This window comes from Azolla caroliniana, unplaced genomic scaffold (genome assembly GCF_043228905.1).
Source record: "Azolla caroliniana isolate FFs.n. ecotype wild unplaced genomic scaffold, voAzoCaro1.0.p SCAF_17, whole genome shotgun sequence".
Lineage (NCBI taxonomy): Eukaryota > Viridiplantae > Streptophyta > Polypodiopsida > Salviniales > Salviniaceae > Azolla > Azolla caroliniana.
The window spans coordinates 559,089-574,312 of NW_028230452.1; the positions used below are offsets into that span (position 1 = coordinate 559,089).

Genomic DNA, 15,224 nt, shown 5'->3' on the forward strand with positions numbered 1-15,224 from the left:
AGTTATCTATCTATAGCTAGCTAGGTACAAAGAAAGATTGGCCTTGCTTGTTTTGGGTAGGAAATAGGATAGATAGATAGATAGGCTTTGGATGGATGCCTTAAAAAGAGACTAAGAAAAAGAGCTTCTTCTTTTTGTTTTGTGTGTGTGTGTGTGAGTGACAGTAAAATGTGTGCAAGGGAGGATTCGAACCCTGTTTCTGTGTGTATGTGTTAATCAAAATTATATTTCTAGACCCCCACCCCCTACATATTTTAATCCTTATCCAATTTTTCAATTTTTTGTTTTTTAATCCTTATCCAATTTTTCAATTTGTTCTGTTTTGTTTTTATACATACTTATTTCAATTCCTGCATTAGATTAAATCGCTTCCCACATTAATTAATTCGTTCCTTCATTTTCAGACATGATGTATGCCCCATTTCATATATTTATACTGCTATCAATGGCGGGGAACAGGGTAGGCTGCCTCTGAACAACACAAAAGAATAATTAAGTGGATGATTAAGATCCCATTTTAGTCCTTTAATCTCACCCTTGAATAGTTTGGTCACACAAAACTTGATTCCTGCAACCGATAATAGGCCTTGATTAGTGCTTCAACCCCCTGATTAGTTTGATCAGACCATCCTTTTGATTCCTGCGACTAATAATAGCCATGATTAAGCTCAAACGTCTCCTCAGCAGATCAGGCTCCTCCTCAACATCAAGCCTCTTTAATCACACCCCACAATCACTAATCCTGCCCACTCCTCCTCCTTCACATGACATAAACTCCACTAATCCTCAAGAAGAATACCATAACAAGTTTTGCAGCTTCATTAGGAAGGCCAAGTCCCCTGATCCCGCTCCTCTGATGGCCGGTCATTCTTCATCGATAACTAGTAAATCATCGTCGATTACTACTAAGTCTTCATTAATGATGCATAGTACCGATTCTGATTACATCGACTGGAGCTCAGAATCGGAGACGATTAACTGCAGTAGGTCTGACTATCAACAATCCACTGAATTAGTCGCCAATGATGTAATTAGGGAAGCTAATAGCAGGATTAATGCGAAGATGGAGGTTAATCATAAGATTAAGGTTAAGGTTAATTCTACTCTATTTGGAAAACTATTTTGTGCCCATCGCAGTGTAATCCAATTAATAAGACAGAAGCAGATTAGCCATCAAATGAAAAGACTCAAGGCGAAATCCGATGCTGCAGAGCAAATTTTAACGACAATTAAGGCACAATTAGCTAATCAAGAGTGGGTTAATCAAATCATTCATGACGAAATTACTGAGGTGGAGTTGATTAATCAACCCACTAATGATGTGATTACTGATAAGAGAGTGATTGACCGACCCATTAATGACAACATTAACAACGCAATCAGCAATGAGGATGACATTAATAGTGATCTTGAAGATCTAGTCCTTAGTTATCTACGCCTTACGAATCCAGATCGATCCACGGCACTCACATTCCTCCAAGCATTTAACCCTCACCTTAATCAGACTGTAAACCGCACCTTCATCCATGACTAATCACTCCATAATTACACCTATCTCTGCCTGATTCCTACAAAATCACATCTAATTGCAATATTTGCCTTGAGAATTCATCTTATTAATCTAATCCTCACCTTAATTGCAATTACAAAACCCAAGTTTTGCTATCATCCTGTGTGAAAGAAAAACAAACAATATACTTAGTGGGAGACATGTGACTTATTGTATATACAACTACAATCATTCAACATATGCATGAGCCAATGTTTTAAGTACAATTATAATGACAATTGCTTATGATTCTTTGTTCATTGTTCATCTCAAGTCTTGACAAAACTATAGTACATATTAAAAGTAAATTAGGCTTTCGCATTCTATATAATCTCGATAATTCCAAAGGACATATAACTAAACAGAAACTTGAAAAGGGGCAATCTTACTGTTTGAAGAGGCGTACTTGCAAAAAGTTCCTAGATTTGGAAAACAGGTTTATTTCACTTCTTGATTCAACGAAAAACAGTATGCATTTTTAACTTCTTGATTCAACGAAAAACAGTATGCATTTTTAATACATAAAACTGCATACATACACACACAAACTTGCCTACATCCATACATTCAAAACATTTTCATGTATTACCTACATTCTCACGTACACACTCAGGTATATAAATACATGCATTACAGCATGCATAAAACTTGAGCACATACATAAAGAAATAACTTTGTGCATATGCACATATATACCAGAGAAAACGGAGAAAGAGAAAAAACACCATTAGTTAAAAATGCATACACATTCGTGTGTTTTTTTTTATCCATGTTACAATGGCAGCTCTGAAGCTTCATTGACCACCATACTAGGTTCTCTTTTGGAGACCCATTTGAGCAACTCTTGTATCTTACACAAAGTTAGCATTTGGGAAACATCTGGTTGCAATTGAGAATGCTCTCGAACTTGAATCTTTTCGAATAACGCACGTCGATCAGCATCCACTTCACTCAGCCTTAATTTTAGGTATCTCGAATATTCCTCTTCAGATTTCTCTGACTTCTCCGCAACAAGACGGCGCAAACCGTCAGCTTCTCGTCGTGCATCATCAGCTCTTGTTTGGAACATATCGGCCTCGGCAACTTTTAACCTTATCATCATCGCTAGCTCCTCGATCTCCTGCTTCCTTTTTAACCTTTCCCGCTGGAGCTCTTGTAAATATCTCTTCTTGTCTTCAAGTTCTTTATCATGAGCTTCAAAACTGGCATGAGCTTTCTCCACACCCCGGACTTTGTCTACAGCCACTGTCTCCATTTTAGCCATGGCCTCATGGACAACATCAGCAATACGAGCACACACTTCCCGAGGTTCAATCATTTTCATGTGATCGCCGTCCCCTTCATATTCTCGTGCATCCTCTGCTTCTGCTTCTGTCATCATGATTTCTCTCTTTGTCTCTGTACCTTAATTGAATATATAGAGTTCTTTTCATGCAAAATTTTAAGTTCTAAAGCACAATGTGATAGCATCGTCTTTATATATCAAATAAGAAACTTTCAATGTCCCCATAAAATTATTGCCATGAGATTAACCGATTGACATTCTAAAACCCAGATGCTACATTAAGGTTTTGGGTTCAAGTCTCCAGTAATGGGTTTGGTGTTTGCATATCAAAACATAAAACTACGCCGTTTTTGGAGAAGGTGAATGTGCTATCCATACCATACTTGGAAACAAACTATCAAACGTTACACTTATGCAAAGCTTGAGTAATTACAAGCCAATCAAACTTCAGAAATAGAGAGGTGACAGGGACCAATCTTCCTCCGATAAAAGATAGGTGTAATGAAACTTTATATGATGTACAATTAAGGATTTAATATTGATCAGACTTACGACTGTCTGAAGTCTATGAGACAAGAGTATATGCACAAAAACCCAACTTGATTGAGAGAGAAAAAGAGAATGCCCTAGAAAGAGAATCGAACAAAATTACACGCACAAATTCATGAGCCATTGAGGATATCTGCTTAACACAAACATCTTCACAAATTCATGAGCCATTGAGAATTTTAGAATGAAACGTAGAACCTGAAGAATGAGAAAAATGAGAAAAATGATATTCTACAAGCCTAACAAAATGATGATTGACGAGTAGAACATGTATATCTTCACATTCTATAGATATGACAATAGAAATCCCATTTCAGGAGCATCAATCATCACTCCTCATCCAAGTCAGAATCTTGGCTCACCACTTTAAACCAGGGGCTTCATTTCAGCAGGTCAGCTTCACACAACTCAGAGTATTGGCAACTTCACTTAATTGCTCAATATATAGTACAAAATAAGAGATTTTTCGTTTCAGGTCATATTTGATGATGAATATGCATGTATATTGTAAAGAGGTCTCTGATCCATAAGTTGCATCGCCTACTCGAGATTTTTTACAGAGATTTATTCTCCTTTTGGATTAAATATTCAATGCTAATGGCTAGATTTGAGTCTTTATCAGGAGATGCAATGACATTGGGAAGCAATATACACTCAATTCAAACGTAAACTGATAATGACACATGAAGGAATTTGTATGCCACATTACATTGTGTGTGCATATCATATCATTAATATTTATCTACGAGAGTTGGGTAACCTAAAAACAACAAGAAACACAAAAATGACAGTAATATTGAACAAGAAACAAAAAAAATCACCTTTACTTTTCAATGCTTATAAGGATCCGATATGAAAAAAGTGTACCTTGAAAGAAGCATTGCATTTCCTTGCATGCCACACTCTGATCAATTCCATCCTTGAGCTTCTTCAATAGTTCCTCTGCCTTTGAGAACAGCCTTTTCCCCTTTGAATCCTTGCTTCCATGGAATATTCTTCGCACAGTGTCAAACTCCTTCACAAGATGCTCAACCTCCCATTCATCAGCACAAGTATGAAACACATCTTTAACCCAGCCGAACAATTCTGATACATGCTTACATGCTATACATGTGTACAGCATCTCTGGAGAGCAACCATTTCTCTTCCTTGAGCTACCCATGGCTATTTGTCCTACCCGTATTGCACAATCAGTATGAGTCCAATGTGAACATACATCACATCCAATCCACCTACATGTATTGACATCGAAGTCGAATTTGCTACATATTGTACACATGCAAGTGTTGCAAAAGCCATTTTTCGTGCTACATACTTCACATGCACATCCACTTCCTGGAAGCTCATTTTGGCAAGCTACATTCCTACACCTTTTATAGAAAAAGACCTCCATTAGCGAACCTTGGGTTATGGGTATGTCTGGGTGCAGAAAAGCTTGTATGCCAGTCTTTATAGCAACCAGAATTTCAAGTTGAGATCTATTGGCTCGGGTTAATGTTTGTGGAGTAAGGTCTTTTCGGCTCAATACCTTGTTTTGAAGCATTGCAAATTCTTCCCTTTTTTCAGTTCCTCCATTGCCATTCAAAATCTCTCTTAATTCTGCCTTCCTGTCTTCAGATAACTCCCGAGGCTTCCCTGACATCGATTCTGCAATAGCTTCAATAGGTTCACATGCGATATCTTGGAGAGTGGGATAGTTTGACCCTCTTATTCGATGCATATCACCATGGTTCCCATTGTCTTCTCTATTATTTGGGTTTCCGTGGGCATTCCGAGGTGCTTTCTGTGCATGAAAGTCAGCATCGTCCCATGTTTCTCTTGAGCTGTCACTTTCAGGAGAGCCACTGACACGTTCTCTCATATTTATAGACGCTTGATGACCCTGGGAAGATGCCAAGGATAAGGATCTCTCTTGTGTAGGGAGACAAACTAATGCTCCTCTTTGTGCGGAGGGTAATGAGAGCGATGATGATGCTGATAGCACATTCTCTCCTTGCACATTTGATCGTGCTCGTTTCATAACTCTGAGATCTTTGGAGAGTGAATCTAGAAGCTTTTTATAATGTGTGAGTGAGATTGAGCTCGATTTCAGGCTCCAGCATTACATTGATCTGTACAAAAGAAACAAAAGTGGGCAATAAGGAAAGAACCAGAAAAATAGATCAACTGGAGTGAAAAAAAAAACTAGAAAAAAAGAGTGCAAATGGGGATGACAAAACAAAGTGCACACAAGGTATAGATAAATACGAAGATCCAAAAACGAAGACTCTGTTTGGAGAGGGTACAGATCATCAGAAGATCAAAACACAGCAAAATTGAGCACTAATGGAAGCATAAAACAAACCAACCATCATTTTTTTAGGTAAATGAAGATGAAAAAGGGAACCATTTCTGCAATTCTCGCAAGGGTATAACAAGTATGTTAAAAATAAATAAAAAATGAAATCATAATAAAAACAGGGGATTCGCTTTCAAGAAATGGGCATTACCAAAAAAACTAAGAAAAGTGTGAAAGACGAAGAAGAAGCGAATAGGAAAAACAGAGTAAAATGGAGTTGAAAGGAACAGGTAAACGACACACTCAGCTTTCAAAGAGAGTATTAGAATATATATATATATATTTATTTATATGTATATATTTATATCTATATAAATATAAAAAGATCTAGAGCTTACCTGAAAGAGAGAGGGAGGGGAGATATGTGTATGTAGCTTCTTTGCTCTGTCTCTGTCTCTGTCTCTGTCTTCTCACACATACACGAAGAGTGGAACTAAAAAGGAAGAAGAGAAACAAGGACAGAAATTCTGGGGCCTTTGATGAAAAAGAAAAGCTTGAAGATCTCAGAAACTCCTCTTGACTTCCTCTGAGTTTTGCTTTTGAGTTACTACTACATACAATACATACATAATACATGCCTTGAGATATATTGGGGAGGGGGAAGAGAAGAAATTTTCTTGACCAAAAGAAAGAAAATTTCCAGAGAGAATTTCCTTTTTACCCCCCCCCCCCCTCTCTCTCTCTTTCTCTCTCTGTCTTTTGCCTTCCTCTTCCTTTCCTCTGTTTTTTGCTTTTTGCCTTTTGCCTTCTTGCTTACCATAGAGTCAAAAAAATAATCAAAAGGCACACCCAAAATGCCAATCAATAATAATCCACTAAATTAAACTTTTTTATGCTACATATATATTCCTCCTCTCCTCTGCATCTTGAAGTTGCTTAATGGAGCCAAATCAAAATCATTCCAAAATCCACTAAGTAGTCAGTCCGAAAGGCGATGTAACTAGTCTCAATTTCTTGAACTTGATCGGAGAGAGATTCCCCGATCTATGTTTAAGCCTCCTTGTACAGTCTCTTTGTAATAATCCTACCTAACTAATGGGAAAGTCGCTTCATTTTGGAAAAATAAAAATAAAAATCGTTCCAAATGTTTTGCCTTCTCTCTCTCTCTCTCTCTCTCTCGACCTTGCGTCGACGCGATACATGAAGATATCAGAATCACATTGATACTTGGTCTTTACTTGCCCTCTTTCGGGCCCCCTTCCTTCATCTTGTTATCATGTGGTCGGCTATATTGTTGGACAATCACACGTAACAAAGACTTTCTTCTTTTTTAGAGTCGTGTGTGAGATGAGATGATATTGTGGACTTGGGTGACAACCAATCGCTCTATTTTTGGTAAGAGTTTTGTTTGTCTTTTTTACACTTTGTAAGTACAATCGACTTACATCGAATTGAAACTCTGTTGTGCAGGATCATCTATGTAATAATCAATCAAACTCTCTCTCATTTAGTCAAGTGTCGATTGATATATAAACCCACGTGGGAACGAATTCCACACTTCTCTAGGTAAGTTAGGGCATATCTAAACAGGTTGTGCTCAAGCATGTAATGATGTTGTATGTAATTAAAATTGGGTTTCCATCATTACTAAACGCAATAATAGAAAGTATATGGGTGATTAATGAATGTATGGCTAAGGTTTTGCTCATGATGATCATGCACAATAGGAAAGGGGTAGCAACAACTTGAGTTTTCAGTAAAAAGGGCAATGAAATTATAAAACCAAAAGCTTTTCTTACATGGATAAATATATATATATATAATTTATTTATTTATTTTCCAAAAATGGATAAATATATTTGAGTTAGTTGATATAACATGCAACACAATGCGGTGGAAACACTTAAAAAAGAGTTAAAATTTAACTAATGCTATCAAATATTTTGACAAACTACTATCGAACTATATACATCATCAAGTTGGCAACAATATCTCTAAAAACAATATGGTAATAGATCATTAACATCACCTCTAGATCGATATCCTTATCATTTTTTGAGACATTCGTTAAGTTACAAGAGTATTAAGAAAGAGTTATCCTTAGACAAGACATCTAGATTTCCAATGAAGTCATTTCTTGTTTTCCTATCACATTATTCTCTTTACCCTTTGTAATTGCGATCAATGTAGGGTTAAAAGAGGCCAATAGTGCAAAGGAAGCAATAGAGCTATTTGGATCTTGAGAATCAATTGTTTCCCTCTAGAAGCAGCACTTGGTTCGTTTCCGAGGTTACCCAAAAACCTTTTCATGCAAACAAGATTCATGTAGAATACAGACCTTAATTAAACAATGTACAATATATTTGGCACATGTTTGTATAAGAAATCATGGTGCCTCACATTGTAATAATTTTATTACCCATGCCTATAGCTAATTTCATTTTTGATCTCTTGTTAATGATATATATGAATATGATGGGATAGGGACATCTTCAAAATGGTAGACGATAACATATTATGACATGTTTTCACTCTCTCTCTCTCTCTCTCTCTCTCTCTCTCTCTCTCTCTCACTCTCTCTCTCTCTAACCCTTGTACGTCACTCGAAACCACCATCATTTTTGTCTACAATAAATAAAATGCCTAAATGCATTGCTATCTTATCTTTCCCAACATTGATTCTCTCAACAATGCCCACTCTCCTTGTACATTTTTCAAAGGAAATGTAGTCAAACCATGTGCAATGGCTAGTAAATGTTGGGTATCTTTCATCTTTATCTTCTTAAGAAGAGATAAAGAAAGTTTTTCTATTGAAATGTTTCCAGCATTATGAACCTTTCATACTTATACAGATTTCACCGGATAGTGTAGGGCTTAAAGTCTCCTTTGGTAGTAACTACCCTTACACCCGATATCATGTGACAAGGAACTTAAGACTTAAAATTTCATAATGTTGCATAGTTGTTAAAAAATGTGTACTCTACGTTTTTAGAATACGTTTCAAAATACTTTGAAGTATTCTACACATATTCTACGTTTTATAACTGCCAGCTTTTTATTTTTCATGAATTCTTTGTATTTAATGAGTGTTTCACATTTCAAAAAAGTTTTAAAATTTTAAAATTTTAAAATTTATTAAAGAAAACTTTAAAATCTAAGAAGTATGTAATGTTTTTTACACGTATTCTATGTATTTAAAGTATTCTACACGTATGCTAAACATTTAACATATTTTATCTGTAAAATACGTATTCTAAGTATTTTTTTGAAAAAGTTAGAATACTTAGCATACGTATATCTACACATATTGTATGCAAAGTATTCTACAACAACATATTATGTTGCGAAACCTCGCAATTTAAACAAAAATATATTTTATGGTAGATAATAGCATTAGATATAAGGATTGTTTTGCAATGTGTAGGAATTATACAACATATTAAACTATAAAAGGAGTTTTCAACAATTGACTTGACCTTGATTAATTTATCCAGTTGTTGGTGGCTTTCTTTAGAAATAACAAAATATTAAACGGGAAAAGCTCATTTTACAAACGACTTAGTTGTTCTTGGTTAATCTAGTGAGCCTTTGATAGTCTCTTGACAAGTTCATAAGGTGTTATGCCTTACAATGTGTAATCATCTATTCCTATTATAGATTAATAAATGCAGACAAACTTGTTTGCCTTTCAAGTTGAAGGTTGTAAGGGTGTAAGGAGTTGGCACTCTCAATTCATGCTATAAGTTGAAGCTTGACGTACACTTAATAAGAGGGCAGATGGCCCAAAAACTCGGCTTAAAAACAATAAATATTCAATGTTTGTCTTGTGCTGAGAATGTACAGAAAGAAATGTTGTCTTTTGGAACCCAAGTTTAGATTACTTCAATCATATTGTCTAAATGTTGTTTTTTTTCATACCTCTAATTTGATTTGTTTTAATTTTTCTACGTCTGATTATGCCTATCAATTTAACATAGCAAGAGTAAGAATGTTTCTTTTATATTTGAAATTCCAATTCGCTTAGACATATTGTGTAAAAGAAAATGTATCATAAGTTATCAAGCCTTCTCGCTCTAAAAAGTATCGTTTCCTCTAAGAAACTTTCAAGAAAGTTAACCTTGCCTTAGTTACCATGTTAAGACAACTTGGATATATAAGAAGCCTTATTGGAATGGTAAATAGCATATGAAAAGAAAAATGAGATAAAATAGGATGATTGAAAACAGAAGCCAAATTCACAAACGTAAAAATGCCAGGCATGAGTAAACGTAGATATGCATGCCTTGTTGAAAATAAGATCTACTTGACCAAGCAAAATATGAAGACAAGAAGAAGGAAGAGAAACCATTAAAGTTTTGTACACCCTTTACTTTAAAACAAGTTGAGGGTACCTCCATATGTTGGCCACCATCTCAGGCTTCATATCTTAATCCACAAGTTAAATTTAATAATAAAGTGTTTGCATTTTAAATCAAGGATGATAGGATAGTGAGGGAAGCATTCATAATGTCCTTACTCACCTCCAAGTGGAAATCCAAGTATGATTACTTTACCCTTCATACATAGTGGGAAAGCAAAAATCAGAAATCGGCATTGATTTTGATGATAAATATTTGACAAAGTGTGGCATACTGCCAAAGAAAGAAAGAAAGAACAAGGACATTGTTCGTTATTTGTCACTAAAGGATATACATTTAAATAATCATATTTGTGAACTTAAAATCGTAAATAGTTTTACTTATAGAATTGACAAGCAAGGTAAACCAACGCGATTGCAAAAATGAGGGGTGAGCCATATTAGCCATGTGCACGTTTGTGCGATGCTTTGTTATTGGCACATATGCTGGTTTCGAAGGAGAAATTCTTTTGATGAAATTGGGTGTGGTCCTTGGTTTTCTGGTATATTAACAGGTATGTTTTGAAGACAAGGTTAATACATACCATAATGAAAGGCGACACATTCTAGAGGAAACGTTCAACTTTCACATTAATCATATCAGCATTTGGACCTTATGTAAACAAGTCTCTGGTGCATATAATCATCAAGTAGAATAAGGATCAACATATCCCATGATACAAATTGTCCTGATTTTGTTTGCACAAAGCATTAGCATTAGCATGTACAAAATCTGATTACTGATACGAAATTTTGCGCAAATTGTTTCGGGAATGATGGCATTCCTTCCATGAAATTCTTGCCTACTTCTGTTGGCAATGCCATTCTTGTTCTCACAGTCACTGCATCAAAATGGACAGAATGAAACGTGAAGCCAAGATGCACAAAAACATTCACTTTTTCCCATCTTTACATGAAGAACGTTATCTCTCAATGGTATTGTTCTTTCCACTTTAAATCAGCATATGGCCATGGTTGGAGTTGAACTTTCTCATCATCAGAACTCCATCTAGTGTGATTACTATTTGGGTACTGACTACTTGAGTAGGAAAACATATGGATAAACTCATGTCTGCAAACTTTGTTCTTTTAAACAAGGGCCCCAAATAAAGCCATCCTTGAGCATATTTCAATGGTGAAGCTTCCATGGAGACAACTATTGTTACAAGTCCTAGCAACAAACAACAACTCGTGAAGAAACAAATAGCAACATGCATTTACATTAAAATAAATAAATGTTGTGAATCAACATTGATACAAATCATAATTTAGGACCAGATTGTTATCATATCTGGCCCAAAGTAACGCAGGTGGAAGAATGTTGTTACATTAATCTTATGCATCATCTTCAATAGTAGGGGCAATTTGTAGACTGAGTCAAATTCTTCTATAGACATCCATACAACTTTCTATGAAACTTCCTCTCTTTTCTTCAAAATAAAATGATTAGCTTGTATGCAAGTCTATGTAAGCTTTCCGCAGCTTGGCTTCCAAAATGCTGGTATTCTCGTTTAGTTTTGAGATAATGTGCTCCAGATCCCCAATTTCTTTCTCCATCTCATCTATCCTCTCAACATATTGTTGAAAATTATCGTTCTTCAGCTTCAGTCTCTCTACAAATACACGTAGACCTGCTGCAAAATCACCAAACTCGTTATACTCATCAGCGATTCGTAAGTTCATCTTTCCAAGGAGCTCAAGTGTCTCTGTATTGCACTAGACAAAAAGCCAATCATCAGTTTATTTAGCACTGCAAATCTACCTCAAAAGAAAACATCCATCAACCTATATGCTTGATTAAAAGAGAGCCATTCCAAATAAAACCCAAAGTAAAGTGATAAAAACTGTACACGATTTAATCATGTAATCCTCATGAGAATTCACCTGAAGCTGAGACTGGACAATTGTGGCGATATTTGTAAAGAGAGAATGAATCGCTGAACTAAGAGGATCATGCTGGGGTTGAGGTTGATCCTCAGAAGTGTTGCATGTAGGAACCTCAGCATAATCCATCTTTTTATTTATGATTGTGATATGCTTGCGGGCACTTATGAAAACGATTTGAACATTTTTAGATGACACTCATAGTCCCTCCTGCAAAAAGACACTTCAAAGAACATACACATATATATTACATGAGGGAAAAACTCCAAAATACCCAGTATTTCCTATGTATGATGAATCTCTTTAACTTTTCCAGTGTCATAACATAATCACTTCCATATACAACAAATAATTTATTGATGCTACCTTGCAAACAGCCAATTTTTTAGGTTGTGAAATCCTAGAAGTATAGAAGATTGGGGTAATCTTTCACAATACTTTAAAGTAAATAAGATTGGATGCAAAATTGGCACACCCACCTTACACATGTAAATCACCCAAATTTTCAGAACTCTTGAAGATAGCCACCTATCGGTAAATAACCCCTCATTGTTACATTGATGTTTTGGACAGATAGAGAATAACTTTGTGGATGTGATGGTAACATTGATATATTGATGGCTCCAGTCGAAAAACATTTAGCTAGAATTTTAACTTAGCTAGTGCACTTAAGCTATGCTACACCACATCCTGAACTTTGATCTAAGACTGTGGGTATTTTTCAATATAGAAAGAAAGGCAAAACTGCGAGAGTAACCCTAACTGTTTCTTTTGTTTCCCGAGAACACCCCTACACCCATTCCATGAGCTCTTTGAGAAATCATATGAGCCTCTTCTTCCCAATTACATGGTCTACATGCATCACCTTGGTCTTTGCTTCCCTGTCTTTGGGGTTGACAAGATGCATTGGGGCGAATAACACAATCTATGGGGAATTCCTGAACTTACCAGAGCAGCACAATTTTCATGCAATGATCATCAAACTTGAAACCAATTTAATCCAAAGCGTTTCACTTAATAATCCTAGAATCAGAAATACATTTTAAGTCATTTAAAAGAATACAAAACGAGAAAAACCTCGAGACTTTAAAATGGTGGAAGCAGGAGAACAGAGCAATCTCTGTTGTTATGACAGAGAGAAGCATAGAGAGAGAGAGAGAGAGAGAGAGAGAGAGAGATCAAGGTTATACGAAACACAAGTAATTTGGGGTTAATTCAAAAACATGGAAGAATGAGAATGCAAGGTTTACCTGAACAGATCGATCGATTGTCTGCTCCTCCATCCAACGACACGCACACAGAGATCTTTCTTTCTTCGGGTTGTGTAAACTTGTGTTTTTGGGGGGGGGGGGGAGGGGATTTGTCAATCTGGAAATACCCTCGGGTTTTCCTTTATTTCAAAAATGCCCTCCGAGTTCCATCTCTCTCTCTCTCTCTCTCTCTCTCTCTCTCTCTCTCTCTCTATATATATATATATATATATATATATATATATATATATTTATTTATTTTTATCATAATCAGCTTACCCTAGTGGTAAGTTAGACTATTAGCACCAATGTTTAGGGTTCGAAACCTAATTTTCTCACCTCTCTATTGCTCCATAGATATCTCTTAATTTACTAGATGCCATTGTGGAATGTAGGGGTTAAACCCATGACCTCCTGATCTCTTTGGCAACCTTATGAACTGAACTATAGTCTCTCTCTCTCTCTCTCTGGTAAAAGCACACAATTATATTAATTGTTTGTAAAATCCACTTGTTACAACACTTCTTAGTCTCCTTTACCTACTTATCATATCCTATGTAGAGAGAGGGACGTCTTGTAATGCCACTTGAAAACCTGAATATACACTTGAGGAAATGAACCCTACATGCTTTAACATCTAGAAATTCCACATAAGAATACAGTCTTTCAACTTCTTCATATAGGCTTTCACCCCATGTCTACTATCAAACATGAAAGCATTATGCATATTGTAGTCCCCAATATCGTAAAAATTGGAACAATATCGTAAATCTCGTCATTTGGACCATTTTGAACATACTGAGAAAAAACCCATTGTTGAGGCCTCAAATAGTAATGGGTTAAAACTTGCCAAACATCCGATAAGTACCTCCAAATTATACACACTATACGACATTTGATGAACCTATGTGTACTGTCCTCCAACAGAATGATCCAAAAGAAACACGTGTTAGACTCTAGTCCTCGTCTCTTTAAGGCTAAACCTATTGGGATCCCACCAATCATGACTCTCGATGTGAATACCTTTGCATGAAATGACAAATGGGAATGCCAACCACACTGTAATATTTGCCACCACCTTGCATTCGACTTACATACATTCCACACCTTTTCTGCTTTAGGGGATAGCCAAGATAATGATGCCATTGCATGATGATACAATATATTTGTAGTGACCTATAACAAGCATGTACCATCTTGTAACCGCCTATCCACAAAAGGTGCAACATTTGTTTTCAATTGCAAAGATCCATGCAACAATAGTATATCATGTCATTTATCTCGAATAAATCCATTCGTTTGGCATCTTCAAATGCCAACAACCTTGAGATTCATTATCAACCACATCTCCTAAATGAATGACCCTCCAATCAAAATAAACAATTGAATTGAGATTTCAACTTCTCTTCTCAATGCTAACACAACATTTGAGAAGAAATGCGCAATTCATTTCATAAAAATTACAAAATTCCCAATCACTTGATGGTGCCCACTTAGAAAAAGATAATACATCTTGTCATGACCTTACCAATTGTTGTTCGCATATAAAATGTTGAATCCTTAGAGGAATACATCCATTGAGTAATGGCCACTACGATGCTTGAATATTTGATTTCTCATGCAACAAATTATCTTTCATGCTCAATAAAAAGATAATGCATCATAGATATCCATGGTTGGACTTGTTGACACATATATTGCAATAATGCAAATCCATGAGCCATCAAATGTGTTATGGGCATGACCATATAATATCCCGTGGTGAGAATTTACCGTAGTATTCTATACACGTGGATAAGTGTGAGGGTTAAACGAGAGTGTAAAGAAGGGGAGGATTACTTTTAATCCTTGGGATTGAGACAACCCATTGGGCCAAGTGTGAACATGGCTGGCCTTGGGTATCGCTAAAAATAAGAGGCCTAGCTACCCTCATTTCATCATCTTGTTGACTACGTCGAGACTCTGTCTTGAGGTGGGTCAAATCTTGTAGCGAGTGCGCCAGCACCAGGTACGACTCGACGCCACAACGGTGG

The 15,224-nt window shown here is 36.1% G+C and overlaps 2 protein-coding genes across 6 annotated transcripts; both read right to left on the reverse strand.

Annotated features, from left to right (window-relative positions):
• Positions 1–2,259: 2,259 nt before the first annotated feature.
• Positions 2,260–6,208, reverse strand: LOC147852618 (OBERON-like protein). 3 transcript variants are annotated; one of them, XM_087333044.1, is made up of 3 exons: positions 6,073–6,208; positions 4,251–5,496; positions 2,260–2,953 (listed from the first exon to the last, which is right to left on the reverse strand). In XM_087333044.1, exons 2-3 carry the CDS (start codon positions 5,401–5,403, stop codon positions 2,322–2,324), a joined length of 1,785 nt encoding a protein of 594 aa, XP_087189170.1. In that variant the 5' UTR covers positions 5,404–5,496; positions 6,073–6,208; the 3' UTR covers positions 2,260–2,321. The 3 variants fall into 3 exon arrangements, with proteins under 3 accessions (XP_087189170.1, XP_087189171.1, XP_087189169.1); XM_087333045.1 differs by having other exon boundaries at positions 2,260–2,920; positions 6,067–6,203; XM_087333043.1 differs by having other exon boundaries at positions 6,067–6,203.
• A 5,051-nt stretch (positions 6,209–11,259) lies between these two features.
• On the reverse strand, positions 11,260–13,275 carry BLOS2 (biogenesis of lysosome organelles complex 1 subunit-like protein). Of its 3 annotated transcripts, none has more exons than XM_087333634.1 (3): positions 13,192–13,275; positions 11,942–12,164; positions 11,260–11,773 (listed from the first exon to the last, which is right to left on the reverse strand). In XM_087333634.1, exons 2-3 carry the CDS (start codon positions 12,068–12,070, stop codon positions 11,504–11,506), a joined length of 399 nt encoding a protein of 132 aa, XP_087189760.1. In that variant the 5' UTR covers positions 12,071–12,164; positions 13,192–13,275; the 3' UTR covers positions 11,260–11,503. The 3 variants fall into 3 exon arrangements, with proteins under 3 accessions (XP_087189760.1, XP_087189761.1, XP_087189763.1); XM_087333635.1 differs by having other exon boundaries at positions 11,942–12,151; positions 13,192–13,267; XM_087333637.1 differs by lacking the exon at positions 13,192–13,275 and adding an exon at positions 13,019–13,102.
• Between the last annotated feature and the right edge of the window lie 1,949 nt (positions 13,276–15,224).